Below are 16,903 nucleotides of genomic sequence, written 5' to 3' on the forward strand. Positions count from 1 at the left end.
GAAGCAATTAAAACGCTGCACAAGAATGACCTGCTCTGTCAATGTCAGCGTCTCTGCATGGATATAGAGTAACCTTAAATGAGGCCCCAGAAATCATTTGCTTCTCCTCCCCAGGATGCAGGCATTCAAAGCCCATCTTTAAGAGTTATTTCTTTGTAGTGGAGTCACTGGAGTGAAAGTGGATGGATGACTGCTCTGTTAGGAATCTGGGGACTTGGGAACATCTTAAGCAGGAGAAAGAGAAACCATGTCAGCTTTGAGGTTGGAAACCAGGGCGTTTAAAGACAAAGGCAAATGCTGTAGAGGAAATGACACTGGAATAATACAGGCAACCTTTGCCCCTCATTCCAATCCCGCTGCTCCCACAGACATCCAGCGACTAAGCAGCCGGCCAGGAAAGCTATGTTTGCTTCGCCGCAAAGAGAACTGAGCATGAATAACAGTCCGTAGGAGGGCACACTGCTAGTCAGTACACATCTGACATTTAGCTGTGCCACAGAAAAGTCAGAGTGAGGTACCACAGCCCAGGACGCAAAGAAAAAGTCTCTTTGAGAAGATGCAACCTTTCCCTTGACTGAAACCTGTTTCTCTAAGGATCCCAGAAATCATGTGGCCTCATGACTTGGTGAAAACAGAATCATTTTAACTTGATCCAAACATAGGGCTAAAAAGTAAGTAGTCACATGGATTTAAGATGCAGCAGCACAGTATAAACCTGAGTAAAATCTGTATGCTGTGCCCACTGAATACTTCCCTCATTATCATCATTATTATTTACTTTGGTCAACACACAGATATTAAGCACAAATTCTAGGCACTGGGCTGGGTATAGGAGATAAGACAACATCTCTAACCTCAGAGGACTTATGGGCTGGTAGAGGGAGACCAGCAAGTGCATAAATACATAAGTGATAGCACATTGCACATGCAAAGGGCATCTGGGAGGAAGTGGTCACTTCTAGGAGACTTCATAAAGGCGGCTGGAGTTGTGTGTTACAAAGCTGCCCCTGAGGGGGCAGGCCTTCCAGCTGGGGCAGGGGAGGAAGCAGAAACAAAGGAGTGGTCCCATTGGGGGAACCACACTTAGCTTTTCTTAAAATCGGAACACATTGTTGAAAGAGGTGTGAGGTAAGAGCTTGGGGAGGTAGGCCGGGTACTGGCTGCTAAAGGGGTCACACAGACCTATGTCACCTGGTTTTTAGGAATGCCCAATCCAGGAAGAAGACAGAGTTGACACAGCCATTGAAAACATACCAGCCACTTCCAAAAAAGCAGCTGTATTTGAATGGGGTAACATGCAAGCATTCTGGTTAAAGCACACTGTGCTGTTATTTTTAGCTTAGAGGCAGGTTTTCTTCTGCATGGGATGTGCATGGATGCTAAACACTGGTGAAGGGAAGGCAGGTGACCAATTGAGATGATTTCTTCAATGAATGAACTCTTGAGTCACATGTCTTCAAAGGAAAAGAACCAGGGTCAGCCAGGAGAAGCCCGCAATGGCAGGTTGAGAAAAGACAAGGGTAAGGTCATACGCTACAATAAAACACATCCTGAAGGCATATTTTCTCTTTACCCATCTTCCCTTAGCCATTTCAATCCTTCACTTTACGGGAGGCAAGACTTCAGCCAGACTCCCTGCTGCCATTTTTATTTCCAACCATTATTTAAAACCTTGAAAATGGAAGCTTGGGGGGGTAATGAGAACAGAGCCCTACCCAGAGGGTGCCAAAGGCACCGCAGTAGGTTTCGGCACCACAGAGCCATCACAGAGGAGCCTTGGCTACCCACTGCAGGATAGAAACAGAAAATTGCAAGCACGTTAGGGATGGTTGTGAGCCACATCTACAGCACAGGGAATGGGTTGTAAATGGCACACAATCTTCTGGCAGCAAGAGCGGCTGTGTGGCAGTGCGAGGACGGCTTGCACGGGCTCTGGAGGCAGAGCATCCACCACCCAGCAGCTGGGTGACCTTGGGCTGGCCAATGCACCTCTGCATGCCTTGGTTTACTCAGTTATAAAATGATGATGATGATAAAAGGGTTGTTGTGATGAAATGATATAGAGGAAAGCAAGAGATTAGGGCCTGGGACTTGGAAGGTGTTTGACTTGAGTTTCTCTTGGCACAGGACCTAGGCACTCAATAAATACCACCAGATTTTCTGGATTGCTCCTGATGTTCCTTTCCACATCTGCTCCTTGCCTTTTGACTGCCTGGCTACCCACTAGCATCCCCATCTGCAAGAGGCCAGGCAGAGAGTGAGAACCAGGTCACCCCAAGGAAGGCTTGTGGGCGATGAGGGGCCACTGGCTAGAAGCCAGGGCTGCTTGTTGAGCACAGCAGGAGCACGGGCCTTCTCTGCAGCCACAAGGAGGCCACTGAACTTCTCCTTATTCTCATTTTCTCACCTACAAAATAAGACAATGCAGGCTTGCTGTTTATTTAGCCCTGGAGAAGTAGTGACAATGACCCCCTTTCTTTATCACTCTCAGAATCTATGGACAACTTTTGTCAATGGGTTTATGAAACATATGAAGACAAAGCCTTCCAGACATGGTACCCTCTGTCCGGAATTGCAGTTACTCCTTCTATTAAGGTCTTTTTTCTACCCAAACTGCAGAAGTGTTTCCTCATCTATGGGAGGGTCACAAAGCCTGTGAATGTTATAGCCACTGTCTCTCTTTTTTCCCCCTCATTTATCTTTTTAAGAGCTAGAAGCCTGCTTGAAATAGAATCTAATTTCTTCCTGGGTGGAAAACTCAGGAAGGGGGAGAGTGATACCCAAGGGGAGGGCAGAGGCAAATGGCCTCCACTCTGCCATTCTCTTGGGAGATGGCAGGAATAACAGTTTTGTCTTATCATGCCAACAACATACACAGACATGTGCCTACATACAACTTCTTCAGCTATTTAATTCGGGTTCTCTTTTCTTTTCTCCCTAGGCTATTAGGGAAACAGGCAGCACGCACAAGCTCCCAGGGGTAATAGCATCTGAGTGGTTTCCCCATCCTGGGCAACTCTGGCAGGTGCATCATGAGTCCATGCACACCCCCCACCCCCCAGCCCCCCACCCCGACAGCTGTATGGATACAGGCCAGAGGCTATGGGAGGGCTGAGCCTCAGTGCAGAGCACAGAGAAACCTTCAGGCTTGGGGGCAGAATAACATTCTGTTTTGATGTAAAACAAGGGGCGCTGCTGGCCATGGGCAGGGCATGAGGACCCAGCAAGGGTGGCTGTACCACTGAGATTTGCCTTTCAGCTAAGAATGGTCAGTATGAGGCCCAATTTCCATTTGGTCAAGCCAGAACTCTCTGGAAATTTCTATCTTCAGTCCTCCCACCCTAACCCAATTTCCCACCTCAACTTTCAGAAAAATGGTGTTTTGAAAAATTTCAAACCAACAGTAAAGTGGGAAAAAGTAGTACAACGAACACACGTAAACCTTTCACTTAGACTCACTAATTACTAATAATTTGCAACGTGTGCTTATGTGCATGCTCTCTTCACATACATTCAGTTTTGTTTTTTTCTGAAACATCTGGAAGTTGCAGACATCTGGACAAATCACCCCTAAAATATTGAGCATTCCCCTCCATAATCACACTACTGCCATCAGCCTGAAATTTATCACTGATATGAATACAATATAGTACAGATTTGAATTGCCCCAACTACTCCCCAGATGTCCTTTAGGGCTGCTTGTTATGGTGGTTTTGGGTCAAGGATCCAATTGAATATTACCCACGGCATCTGGTTGTCATGTCCCTTTCATCTCCTTTAATCAAGAACAGCCCTGCTGACTGTTTTGGTTTTTATGACATTGACATTTTTTTTTTAAATCCAGGCCAGTTATTATGCAGCATGTCTCAGTATCTGATTAGTCTGTTTCATTTTGGGTTTTTTTTTCCCTCTTTAAGATTATATTTGGGTTAAAAAAATTTCAACAGGAGTTCTTTATAGGTAATACTGTGTCCTTTCTATTCCCTCCCCCACCATCAGGGGGTATACCTCTTCAGTTTGTACCTGATTTGTGAGGCTGAGTATGATCCTTAGTTAAGGCGGAGTATATCACGTTGGTAACATAACCACACAGGAAAACATTTAAGCCAAGTAACAGTATTCTGACTGTCCTTAGTGGGGTATAGTCTAAGGATAACCGACAACAATAAAATCTTAAAGTCTGTCTACTAGGTTAGGTCTTGGTAGAGATACTGGTATAATAATTCTAAATCTCTTCCACATACAATGTGGGATAGAGCAATGGACAAGCTTGTGGCTGTTATCAGGAACCAGAGGGCTCACTGTGGGCGAAAGGAGAACAGGTCTGCACTGGGGAAAGGCAGGGAAGAACCCAGGGTTGGGATGGGAACTGTAAGTATCAGTGCTTCTGCCCGCTGCAAGAGCTTAGAAACAATACCACACCAGGAAGAAGGAGCATTTCGAGCACCCAGATCTGGATCCTAAATTTTATGTCCCCATCAAGGACCCAGGGCTCCTCGGAGAAAGTGGCTGAAGGACAACAGGAGACTTTTTGTTCCGGAAAGAGGAAGTGCTAAACATTGATGGGTCATGTCAAAAGGACACAAAACCAGTTTGAAGGGGCTCCCACTGGCCACATTTTTTTGGACAATTTGAACACCAACAACAAAGAAGCAGTGAAAAAGGACTTTGCATTGTGACTATAATCAATATCACTGAAACTTACACCTAAAAATGGGAAATTTTCTATTGCACATATTAGATGCCAAATTACAATAATAAAGGAACTTGGGCTCAAATTGGCACTTCTTAAAAATGTAGGAGGCAGTAAAGAGAGAACTCTTCTTTCAGAAGTTTGCCAGCTAAGATACAGAGGGAATTATAGAATTACAAAACTACCATTTTACACCCATTCATGTAATAACTGGTTAAGGCTTCGAAGGATGCTAAACCCATTGGATGAAATCTTGTTGGCCTCCAAGCACGACACCCAGATTCCCTATTAATTACTAATAGAAAAAGATACCTTGAGAGTGGAGGGATTTCATGAACACCCTTAGCCAGGGGGTCACCAATAAGGGACAATCTAGCTGTACTGGAGGGTGAGCTGCTGCTTGCTATCACCCTTTCTCTATCCTGATCCAGCAGGCCAAATGCATCAGCCGAATCACCTTCTGCATCCCTGTACTGGGTCCGAATCACACAGCCAAGGTTTTCTTTAACAGAAATGGCCTCCAACGAATGCCTTTTCCTTCAGATAAGCAGTTGGGTACAATTCCTCCTCGCTGGCAGCCTCACACTGGTTATTACATTCCACAAGGGCGCCTGCCATTTGGGGAGGCAGCCAGATGAAGCTTCCAGGCACAAAGCTTTTAGGCAGCTGATGGGCTGCCTGCTGTGTCCCCTTACCCAGCCTGCACAAAGTCAGTCAACAGCCACATGAACCTCCCCATCGCGGCAGGTTCTTGGTCCTTGTTGAAAGCATCAGCACCTGAACTTGAAGTCCTCCGGTTTGAAAAAGGAGGATATAATCCAGAGCCTCTACTACGTGACTCCTAAGGGCTGTGCAAGCTGTAAACTATGATGACTGGAGCCCCATTCCCTTGAAAATTGACAGAAAAAAAATTTCTCTCCAGCCTTCCCCACCTCACATCGAAATTCCCCAAATCCTGAACTGTGCTGAGCTTCTTGGACACGCTCACGTCCCCTGAAGTGCTTTCCTACCATTTGTCCTCCTGGAGCCACTGCAACTTCTTAAGGCCAGTTCAGACACCCCCTCTCCCAAACTCCCGGTGCCCTTAAAGGCAGGCACTGGCCTGTAATTCCTTCCAGGCATTAATTCCCTTAAAGACCATGCATTCCACAGGACGGTCCTCATCTCAGCCATCTTAGCGTCCCCAGTGCCTGGCAGAGAGCCTGACACAGGCTCAGTAGAAGTTTAACAAATGGGTGAATCAACGAATGAAAGGCTTATCATGCAAAGCTGTGTCTCATTAACTTGATTCTGGGGTAAATGTGCAGCTTTATGGTGGAAGCACACAAAGGGGGATCATAATAACGTTACTGGATCACAACAATACCAAGGTGAGTCTTGAAAACGGGTGTTGTGAGACCCAGGAATGGCAGGCATCTGCACAAGGTGGACAGAGAAGGCTGGGCTCCAGCCTGCCTCCCCTCCTCCACAGGAACTCAGTTCAGAGTTTCAATCTCTATGTCACATTAACAGCCCGAAGTATTTGAGAAAATTAGACTCTTCTTCAGAATAATCTATTTGCGGGAGAGATGTATTCTCAAAACAGCTGTAGCGTATCCGATATTTTTCCATTTACTTACAACATTAAATTGAAAATTGGTTCCTAGGAGGGAGATTTTTTTTTACCCTTCCTCCAAACCAAATAAAAAGCACACAAGAATGTAGAAAACCTATTAAAATTGCATATTGGAAGAAAAAAAAAAGGACACTTCTGATAACATCAGCACCACTACCCAAAGGCAAGAAATAAAAATACACCACTAAAGCAGAGGCCTTTCCCATAAATACCACCCCAATCTAGATAGAAAACACTTCTCTCATTTCAAAAGGGTGATTTCAATCCCAAAGCAAGAGTCTGCTGGGAGTTTCTATTTTACTTTATGAATTATTTTCAACCTGAGTGATTCTGCACAGGTGAAATGGAGATTGAGCTAATCTAGCAATGAACACAGCAGCTCAGGGTTTAAATGCATTTCCTAAGAACTCGTTTGCATTTGGGTGATAGGCTCTGCTCCTCACGGTTTATTGTTTATATCTGTGCTCTCATTAAAGCCAGGCTCCTTCCCAGATCCCATTTAGTCCTCAGTGGAGCTCTCCACCTCTTGAAAATCTATAATCCTTCAGTCTCAATCCTCTCCATGGGTTCTTCCCTGGTGACCCTCCACCTCACCAGCACCTACTAATGGTCTACTATTAGAGTCACATAATTTAGCACTTAATCATACATGGACTTGGATTATTTTTCTCCCCTGGGTTTTAAGCCCCACGTTCAGGTAGTCTATAACCTCAAAGAACCTAGTGGAGTGCGAAGCACGGGCTTAACAAATATTTATGGGTTTAATATTTATTCAAAAGAAGACTCTTTAATTAGTAAGAGTGGCTTGGGAGAGTCACAGCCTAGGGCTGGAAGCAGGGGTGTGAGCATCAGACCTGACCTTAAGCCTTGACTACCCTACAGCTTGGAGCAATTTCCTTCTTCTGGCCCATTTTTTTCTTCATGTTGAAAATGAGGATAATAATGGTACTCACTCATGAGGTTGTTTAAGGAGTGGATGAAACAATGAGTATAAAGTGTTCAGCACAAAGAAAGGTCTAGTCCCACGAACAGTAAGTACACAGTAAGTGCTCAACAAATGCTAAGTAGTTATTGTTATTGAGACTCTTGAAAGGCAAACCCCTGCCATCTGGTTGGAGGAGGGGTAATGGTAGAAGGGACGCAGCACCAGCAGGTATTGCTGTAAAGGAGCTTTGAGAGTTGACTGCTTCACTTGGTATTCTCTGCAGTCCTTTCATACCAAAATAAGATAAACCAATTTCTAGTGACTGACACCGGTACCTGTTCTGCACAAATTAAGGGCAGGTACTGTTTTCAAACGCGACTCCTTTGAGACCTGAAACTACGGTTATGTAAAATGTTAGCATGTGAGTGGGGGATGAGCTGGGTGACAGGCATGCAGGAAGCGTATAACTCCTGCAACATTTTTGAAAGCCACAAATTATTTAAAAATAAAAAGTTTTTTGAATACAATGATTTGTTAGTGATTTCCTTGAGTTTGGCTTTCTGTACTTGGGACTGGATTTCCTTTATGCAAGTGACAACTGCATATTTAAAAAAAACAGATTACAATTCTTACTGAAGCTCTTGTTAAAATATTTTCTTTACTTTTACCAATTAAGTATGTAACCATTAAATTTCTCATCGGTGTGACTTTGGACAGGGTACTTAATTTCTTTGTGTTATGTTTCCCTCATCTTTAAAGCTGTAATAACGAACTTCCTCGTGGGTTTAAGTAAGTGAGCCATGTAAAGCAGCTGTAGAGGTGAGGTGCCATCAACTGATGTGAGGTGGATGACAGAGGCAGGGAATTGGATTTGGGGAAGGGCAGGGGAGCAGGAGCTCTCCTTCAGGAGCACCCCGTGTTCGTCACCTTACTGTGCTCACAAAGCACCTAGTGAGCATGTTAAAATGCTGATTCTGACTCAGCAAGTCTGGAGTGGGGTCTAAGAGTCTATGTGGCGCATAAGCTCCTGGGTGATGCCACGCTGCTGCGGGACATCTGAGGTGATGTGAGGAGTGGACAGTCAGACACGCGAACCAGAGGGCAGAGGAGGGGATCAGCATGTTCTTGGTATTGAAAGTAACCCTTTGTGGAAAGGGTTCAATCCGTGTTAGCTGCTGCTTGATGTTGGGGATGACGACCACGAAACTACAGCTGAAGTCACATTCCTAGAGCAGAAACTATATCTAGACAAAGATTCTTAGAGTAATTCTCAACAGACTTGACATAGATTTCTGCTATAAGAGATTATGTTAGCTGGTTTTCATGCCTGAAAAGTCGAGGTACAGCTCATTGTAGGGTGTTGTCCCTTTACGTAATTCTTCAATTGTGAGCTAAATTTAACTCTTGGCCCTGGTGGAGCAATCAGTATGGCACGAGCCCTTGGAGGACACTCCTTGTCATCCCTGTGTGATGAGTCCCAGCCTCCTCCTCTTCCACCTGGGCACCACTGCTATGTGGCCAGGGTGTTTCTGTGGCTCTGTGTTGGTTGAATCTGTAAAGCTCCTGCGGCTCACAGAAGAGACAAGAAATCCCAGTTGCCACTTTTATTATAGGAGAAGACACAGGGCAAGTCCATCATGCACAGGTCATGCTTTACTTTATTTGGAAGGACAGTTATGAGAGCTGGGCATTTAAAGCACTGTCCCCGCAGTCTGGCCTTACAGCAAGCCATAAAGTCTGGCCTTACAGCAAGCCATAAAGTGCTATGCATGAATCTCACAATTAAACCCTAACGATTTACTTGTGATGTTGTGCTCTTGCCAACAGTGGTAGCCTTATACAGCCGAGGAAACGCAGAAATGTGTAGGCTGTAAGTGTTCTTCTCTTCACTCCTCAATCCCTTCCCACCAACTGAAGCTGTGCTTTAGGGTACTCTTCTGACCTACATGCTCCCAGCCCTCATTGCATGTTTTTGACAATCTAGGATCCGTGGTAGGAAGGAGAAAGAAACAAGTGTGAGGCAATAACGGTCTTGGGAGCTCATGGCCGAGCACATGGCCTCCAAGGAGCTTCGTTTCCTCTGGGCAGTGTGAGGGGTGGCCGCGGGGTAGGGGGTGGGACAGAGTGGTCTCCATTGGCAGCAGGAGCCCAGTTACCAGGAGATGTGATGGGAGCTAGAGCCCCAAAGGCAAGGGTGTAAGTGGGATGGTTTCGAGAAAATAAAGGAACTTCTCTGAAGCCAGCAGAGTCAAAAAGGAGTCTCTGCATCTGCGATAAGGCTTTTATTTTCAACTCAATAGTCACCGTTACCTATGGTTGGCTTTTTCATAAGATTGTCCGGTGGCAAATTATGTTACCTCTCTCCAGGGCACCTCAACGTCTTTTGTTTTACTTTCTCTGAATCCTTATCTGAGGTGGCAGCACTAGCTAGAAAACCTGCTTATTTTTAAAGAAAAAAAATGTGAGGATATTTCCAAAAGTAAGCTTTTTTTTTGGAACTCTTTTTTTTTTTTCCTTAAGTAGACCTTCCATCCTTTTTTCTATAATATATTTTTGTTATTCACAAATTAATAGCATTAAATTCAGCCTGTCCCTTTTCATGATAGCTTAAAATCCTTCAATACAAATGGAAACATGGTATCTCTACTGGCAAAATGAAAATGAATGCCCTGGATGAGGACAGGTATATGGGCGGCCCACGAGGGAGACCCAAGGACATGGAAACAAGGGTGACTTCTGAGAGTTTAACCCTAAGTCAACATTGAGTGAGTCACAGCACAGGTAAGTCATCTTGAGGATATCAGATGGGTCCCAGGCAATCCCAACTGCAGGATAACTTGATTGAGGGTGTTGATATACTTAAAGAAGATTTGGGGGGAAAACCACAGAAGTTATACCATGGCAGAGCCCACTCAGACACAGTCCGAGGAGGGAGCTTCCCAGCCCGTGCACCAGGAATTGCAGCCCCGTGACCGCTGTGCTTAGGGAGGGGCATATGGTGGGTAATTAGAAGCATAGGTTCTGGAGTCAAAAATCCTCGGTTCCACCCTGGTTCCATACTTACTAGCTCTGACAGTGCAAATTACTAATCTCTCTGAGTCTCACATTCTTCAACTGGAAAAGGGGCTAATAATAGTAGATACTCTAATAGGGCAGTCATAAAGATTAAATGAAGAAATCTATCTCCAACTGTTAGCACTGCATCTGACACAAAGGAGCTTGATGGTGGTAGGTGGTGTTGTCACTGAGATGGTCTTATTGGGTCATCATGGCCTGACATCCTCAAATACCTGAGACAACATCTGTGTGCTTTCCCCCTTGGCCTAGTTCCACTCTCCTTCAAAGCATTTTTGATGAATTGGCTTCCCTGGCCCTTTGTCCTCCAGGGGAGACTGCACTGGCTGTGTTATCAGAGTACCTCGGTCCATAAGGTAGCCATGACCTTGTATGACATTGCAATGAAGTTCTGGGAATTCTGGTGGATGGACCAGTCTCTTGGGAGATGTGCTGATCGAGTGACTCTGAGCCTGACAAGATCCGAAGTACTGCAGGGCCCGGGAAGGTGATGAGTCTGCCATGGGAAATAGCTCTCGAGAGGCCCTGGGGCATCCAGCCTGGTCTCCCCCCTGCCTCCACATCAGCACATTCAGATGTCCACCTAGAATGCCACTCCTGCACGTCTGCGCCTTACCTGTGACATGGAGCTTTTCATCAGCCACTTCAGCCTTCAGGTAGATACGGCCTCTCTTCTCCGTGTGATCCATTCCGCAGAGGCTGGGGACGTTGATCACACACTGCTTGTGGACATTCATATCACAAGCTGCGGATCAAGAAGGCCAAGGGTGAGGCCGGGCACAAGGACTGGGGCTCTCCCTGCCCACTGTTCTGGGTACAGAACAGAGCAGTGAAAATTGGCTGCCCTCTACCTTGATTCTTGATGTTTTTGCTGATATAAAGAACCATTAACAGATGTCCCTTACAGCACAGCTTCATGTAAGGGACAATGTCTTTAAGATACCTGGGCCATATTTGTCCAGTCTCAACCAAGGCAAAACACCCTTGCCTGGTCTTCTGTAAACGTTAAAAAAATTTAACAGTGTACAAAGTTCACATTGGCAAATGTGTACAAAGCCTGGACTAATTAGTATTTTATGCCCATAGAGACAAATAATTTGCAAATTTTAAACAGAGGGTACTTTTTGCCAAAGAATTTCATATGCTTTTCTAAGCTCACCACTGAGAGTGAGAATCTGTGGGTTGAGGATAGGAAATTCATAAAATTTCCCTTCCCTCAGTTAATCCTGTATTTTCAAGAAGGCTTAAGAATATCGCCTTCGTTTTTTTTTTTTTTTTTAAGTACTTGTATTTGATATTTTAAACCTGTCTTCAAATATTTAAATATTATCCCAAGTAAAACAAATATACGGCTGGCGTGATAAGCCATTCCCTATTAGCTGACATTATGTGGGAGAGTCAGGGAGAGGATAAAAAAAGATCAGTCTTATTGAAATGAACAAAAGAAACCCTGAAAAGAATCCTTTGCGCTGAACACAAACACAGGACTCCGAGCAGGGTTGCCATCTCGACTGTCCTTTGTCCCTTGAGGCTTCCAATGGTCACGAGAAGCCTCCTAAGTCCTCCAAGGGCAGCTACAGGGTGATTCCCTCACTTTCAGGGTGAAGCCTTCATGGTGGGTTTATTTTGAACGTTTAGTTTTTTTTCTTTTTTTTTTTACAAGGGCAGGCACCGGGAATCAAACCCACATCTCTGGCACGGCAGGCGAGAACTCTGCCTGCTGAGCCACCGTGGCCCGCTTGAATGTTCAATTTTAGCATGACGTAGTAAATTGAGACAAGCACCATGAATGGTGCACATTCGCTACAATTAGACATGAAGTCAGGATGGCGGATACAATGAGAGAACAATCAGCTGATTCACACACGAGGCTTCTGTCTAGGCTTCCATTCCCAAAACTAACTGTTCAAAAATAGCGAGGCTCTTGAAAAGTTGTGTTATAAATGCACCTGTGTTAGCCAAAGCATACCTTTAAGTGCCCAGGCAGAGTTTGGAAGAATTTGCAATTTAAAGGAAATAACTGCCAGAGGCTCTCGAGAAGATAGAGGAAACAGCAGGCCTGGGAACAGTGCACAGGGCTGCATGCTTGTCTGGGCCCTACCAGTAACTCGCTTTTATGTTTTGAGACATTTGCTGGCCCTCTCTAATTCCATTTCCTACTCTGCAAACTACAAGAATGGTTTGCTAACTTTTTTCCCCATCAAACAGAATTGTATCTGTGCAGGACTATAAATGCTACGATGCTAAGGGCCCAGGGAGACACTTCTCTGGGTAATGTTAAGGTAGAGGTCAGAGCCAGGAGCCCATCTGCTTCTTTTCCTCCTCCCTCCAGGAGGGAACACAGGCAGCAGCCCAGAAACCCAGACGACTCCAGGGAAATCAGTTAAACAAAACAAAAAACACTGGTCTGGGTCAATGGTTTGCAAATTTTTTTAGTAATGAAATCCTCTTTCCAAACAAAATCTACAGCAGAATTCCAATATATAAACCAGATGAGTGTTATTTTATTAGTATGAGAGTAGTTATCAAATTCAAATTGATACCATTTATTTATTATAAAGACATTCAGGATAATCAATAAACCCTTTGATTAAAACAACACTTTGAAACCAGCTGTTAGGGGTGTTAGTTTTGGACATCTCATTTCTTTCTGTATTTTCTTAAAGTTGGTGTCTTCCTCCTTTGATTCATTAGCAGGCAATTAAGTAGTTTAATAAATTAGATCTTCAACAGTAGAAAGATTATACACTTTTTCAGTCTGATATATAGCTGAACTCATTCTCGATGGATTTCTTACAGTCAAAAAGTTACTGAACCTTAAGCGCTTAGTAAACCCTGGGCATAAGCTACAGTGCCCCCTCCCCACCCATCTACTACTGGAAAAGAACACTTACTGTCGCATTTCATCCCTTGGTGGATAAGTCCATACAGCAATGACCCACAGTGATCACAGAAGGTGGGGCTTCCATAAGTGTGGATTTTAAACTTGTGCTTGCTCCTAGGATCCTGCGGGAAAAAGAAGTATATCGTTCACTCCAGTCATGAAAGTACCACATTTTGAGATTAAGTCAAGCTCAGGCCCCACGATTCTCCATTCCCACATCAAGGCTGGAGGGTGTCAGTGTACCATTCTTAGATCCACACCATGGGTGGTGGCAATACTGTGCCACATTCTGGGCCATGTGATAAATACCCATGTTTCCTTTTTACGGAAGGTGATCTGCACATACCAGGTTTCCACCAAGCTGTTACTTCTGGCCCTTTAGTCATCAAAGCTCCTGAGAGCAAATGCAGTGTCCTAGACATCTCAGCACCTCTGTATCCCCAATGCTAGCACAGGCTAAGGCACGGAGGTGAACTGAATGACCCTGGATCTGCTCAAAGGAGAGTGGGCAATTTCTTTTTGGGCAAGGTTTCCAGAAATACTTACTATACTATAAAAGCCAATGTGCACCCAACTAGGAGGGACATCTTCCAGCTTCTGCAGTGTTGCTAAATTATTTTATGCACATGCACGAGGAAACTGGCATGGTTGGACAAAAATTTGAAATACACCAAAAGTACATTGCCCCTAGCCCCTTGCTGAAATTTCATCACCTCTTCTGTCATACTTTGTGAATTACAAAAGGTAAAACTAGAGAGTGTTTCCTTTTAAAGTTTTTATTTCTCAATCCACAAATGAATTATCCACAGTGAAGTAAATGTGTTTGAGAGTATGGAAATGAAACTGCCTGGGTTCAAATCCCAGCTCTGCTACTTCCCAGTAGGATGACCTTGAACAAGTTACCCTCTCTGCCTCAATAGTAAATTGGGAAACTAATAGTTCCTGTTTAATGTGGTTATTATATGAGCAAATCTTTGTAAACTGCTTAAATCTTTGTACAATGCTTATCACTCACACATGGTAAGAATTATGGAAAGCAGATATTTTGCTCTGCCACTCAGTCCTTGGTTTGTTCTTAGGCAAAAGCAGCGAGTTGAACTAAAAGATCTTTAAGTTCTATTTGAACTATCAAACAATTTCATACTCAACAGATTCATATCAGGACCCATCCTCATTGAATTTCTCCTCCCGAATCATTCTTTGTGGACCAAATAGTAGCAAAGACAGGTTGACATTATCTGACTTGAAGATTACAACAGGGGAGCTGGGTTTTGGGAAAGGGCAGGAGATTAAGAGCTCCATTTCAGACACTGCAAGCTTGAGCTTGTTAAAACGAAGATTCTGATTCTGATTCAGCATGTCTGGGCCCAAGATTCTACATCACTCATAAGTTCCCAGGTGATGTCACACTGTTGCTGGGCAAATGCTTTGAGTTACAAGGCTCTGGACATCATCTAAAGTGATGTGAGAAGTGGGTGGTCAGATACATGAACTGGAGTTCAGAGGAGGAGTTAGGAAGTAGGCGGCATATTCTTAGAATCAAAAGTCACGAAGCTCGATGAGTTCACCAAGAGAGTGTAGACAGGTTCCAGGACAAAGGTCTGGGGACTTCCTCTATGAGTAGTCTGGGAAAAGAGGATCTCCTTGCAAAGGAGTCTGGGAAAGGTGTCCAGAGGTGGGGAGAAAACTAGGCGTCTGCAGTGGCCTGAAGACAAGTGAGACAGTGAGTGAAGGAGGACGGCAATCCCTAGGTCGGCAAGGTGGGGCTAAGAATTCATTGGTCATTCAATTTAGCCACGTAGACAAGAGCAGGGTAAATCAGAAGTCTCGCCATTCCCTTTAATTCTGTATCTACTATTCCCTTCACTTCCTTTTCTCCATTTCTACCTGTTAGAGTTCTCATCTTTCAAAGCCCAGAAAAAATGTCACCTCCTCAAGAATCCTTCTATGAACCCATCAGGCAGTGAGCCTTCTCTCCTTGGTTCCCTTTTCCTCCATCTAATATAACAGCTCTTTATTATTATTATTTGTATATGTCTTATCTCCCTTATGAGGTCGAAGTTTCTTGCCATAATCTTACACTCAATAAATGTTACCAAATGAACAAATGAATGGATGGAGAAGTAGATAGAAAACAAATTGCGAGAAAGAAATTACTAAACCAAAGCTATGCAAAAGCAGAAGGAAGGCTATGGAGATATACCTGGAGTCACAGACAGAAGCCCAAGAGCCATCCCTCCATCAGGAGTGTGTGGGAGGTTGGCTCAGACAGCCACTGAGGCTCTTGGATAGCTTCAGAAGATCTGTGAACCCCTGAAATAATATGCAGAAACCATGGGCATGTGTATTTTGTCTGGGAGAGGACCTGTAGCCTTCATTAAATTCTCCTCAGATTTTGTGACCCTAAAAATACAGTTACTGCTCTAAGCTGCACAAACTTGGGTAACTCTTGACCTATTGGTGATGGACCAGAAGTTACTGAAGACCACAGTTAAACATGGCACAACTCCCCTGGGGCATCGATACACTTGATGGTGAGTAACTTTAAACACTTATGTTTGTTTGAAAGCAAACACGGGAATGACAAAATACACTGGAAAGTTCATCTGGATTTTTAAGACACAATTGTTGACTTTGAAGAAGTACACTTGTCCTTGGGGTTGTGCTGCACCCTCACGGAGCTTGCTCACCTCTAATATCTGGGGTTCTTGGGAGGAAAATTTGGAAAAGCACAGCTCGGAAGACTAGAATTCTCCAACTCGCTATGACTCAAAATCCAGATCACACAAAAGAGAATACTCTTCTTCTATACCTAAATGTGGTGGACACACTTTCTTCAACCAGAGTGTAATTTCACTTGGACCATAAAAAAAGAATCCTCTTTCAGGTCAACAAAAAAAGATTTGATTTACGCTTCCAACCACCAAAAATCAGGAGTCCCCAGTTTCTTGATTTTGAACATGATATAACATGTGGTTTTATTAATGTGGCCCCAGTAAGAGAATGCATGAATTTATGGCTTGTGTTTAGAAGACTATTCTCTTTCTCTTTCTCCTTGACATTACTGCACATTTACTGTGTGCCAGGCCTGTGAGAACAATCTCAAGTCCATCATCTCACTGAACCCTTTTCATGGTCCAGCCTGGTCCAAATGGTGGAACTGGAGCCCATGTATATCTGACTTAGCTGAATTCAATGACACATACACAAAGGCACAAATAAACAAAACCAACCCAGGATCCTTTTCTGCACTCCATCCCGTTTCTGCCTTTCAGATCTGGGCTTGGCTTCCAGGGTCCAAGAAAACAGAGGTCATGGCCAAAAGGCAAAGAGACATCATGAAGGAGAGTCCTGGCCTTTGGCCTTCTAAGGGTTGAGGTGTGGTGACTTAAGGGAATTCCAAACGTGATTTTAACTTGATAAAATACTTCCTCTTTTGCTTGGCTTTAGAACCTAAAACCCAAGCCACATATATGCCAGTTAATTAATAATCAATACTATAATTGTTTATGACTCGTTTTTAAATACATAGACTTAAAAATTTAAGCATGCAGAAACGTATAAAGAGTAGTATGCCAAACACTCATGCACATACTACTTAGATTTCATAATGTTGGCTTTTTCCCTTATTTTTCACTGCATAATTATTAATCTCATTTTACAGAGAGGTTTATGACCTTCCCAAAGTGAATGGCAGAGTCAGGCATTAAT

The 16,903-nt window shown here is 44.0% G+C and overlaps 1 protein-coding gene across 2 annotated transcripts in view; it reads right to left on the reverse strand.

Annotated features, from left to right (window-relative positions):
• The window catches only part of PRKCA (protein kinase C alpha), a 446,150-nt gene that overhangs the window by 124,159 nt on the left and 305,088 nt on the right, over positions 1-16,903 (reverse strand). For both annotated transcript variants that reach the window (XM_077163627.1, XM_077163626.1), the window contains exons 4-5: positions 13,203-13,314; positions 10,925-11,053 (exon numbers count right to left, since the gene is read on the reverse strand). In XM_077163627.1, coding sequence (XP_077019742.1) covers positions 10,925-11,053; positions 13,203-13,314 — 241 coding nt within the window. The remainder of the gene's footprint in view (positions 1-10,924; positions 11,054-13,202; positions 13,315-16,903) is intronic.

Source organism: Tamandua tetradactyla, chromosome 6, assembly GCF_023851605.1.
Source record: "Tamandua tetradactyla isolate mTamTet1 chromosome 6, mTamTet1.pri, whole genome shotgun sequence".
Taxonomy (NCBI): domain Eukaryota; kingdom Metazoa; phylum Chordata; class Mammalia; order Pilosa; family Myrmecophagidae; genus Tamandua; species Tamandua tetradactyla.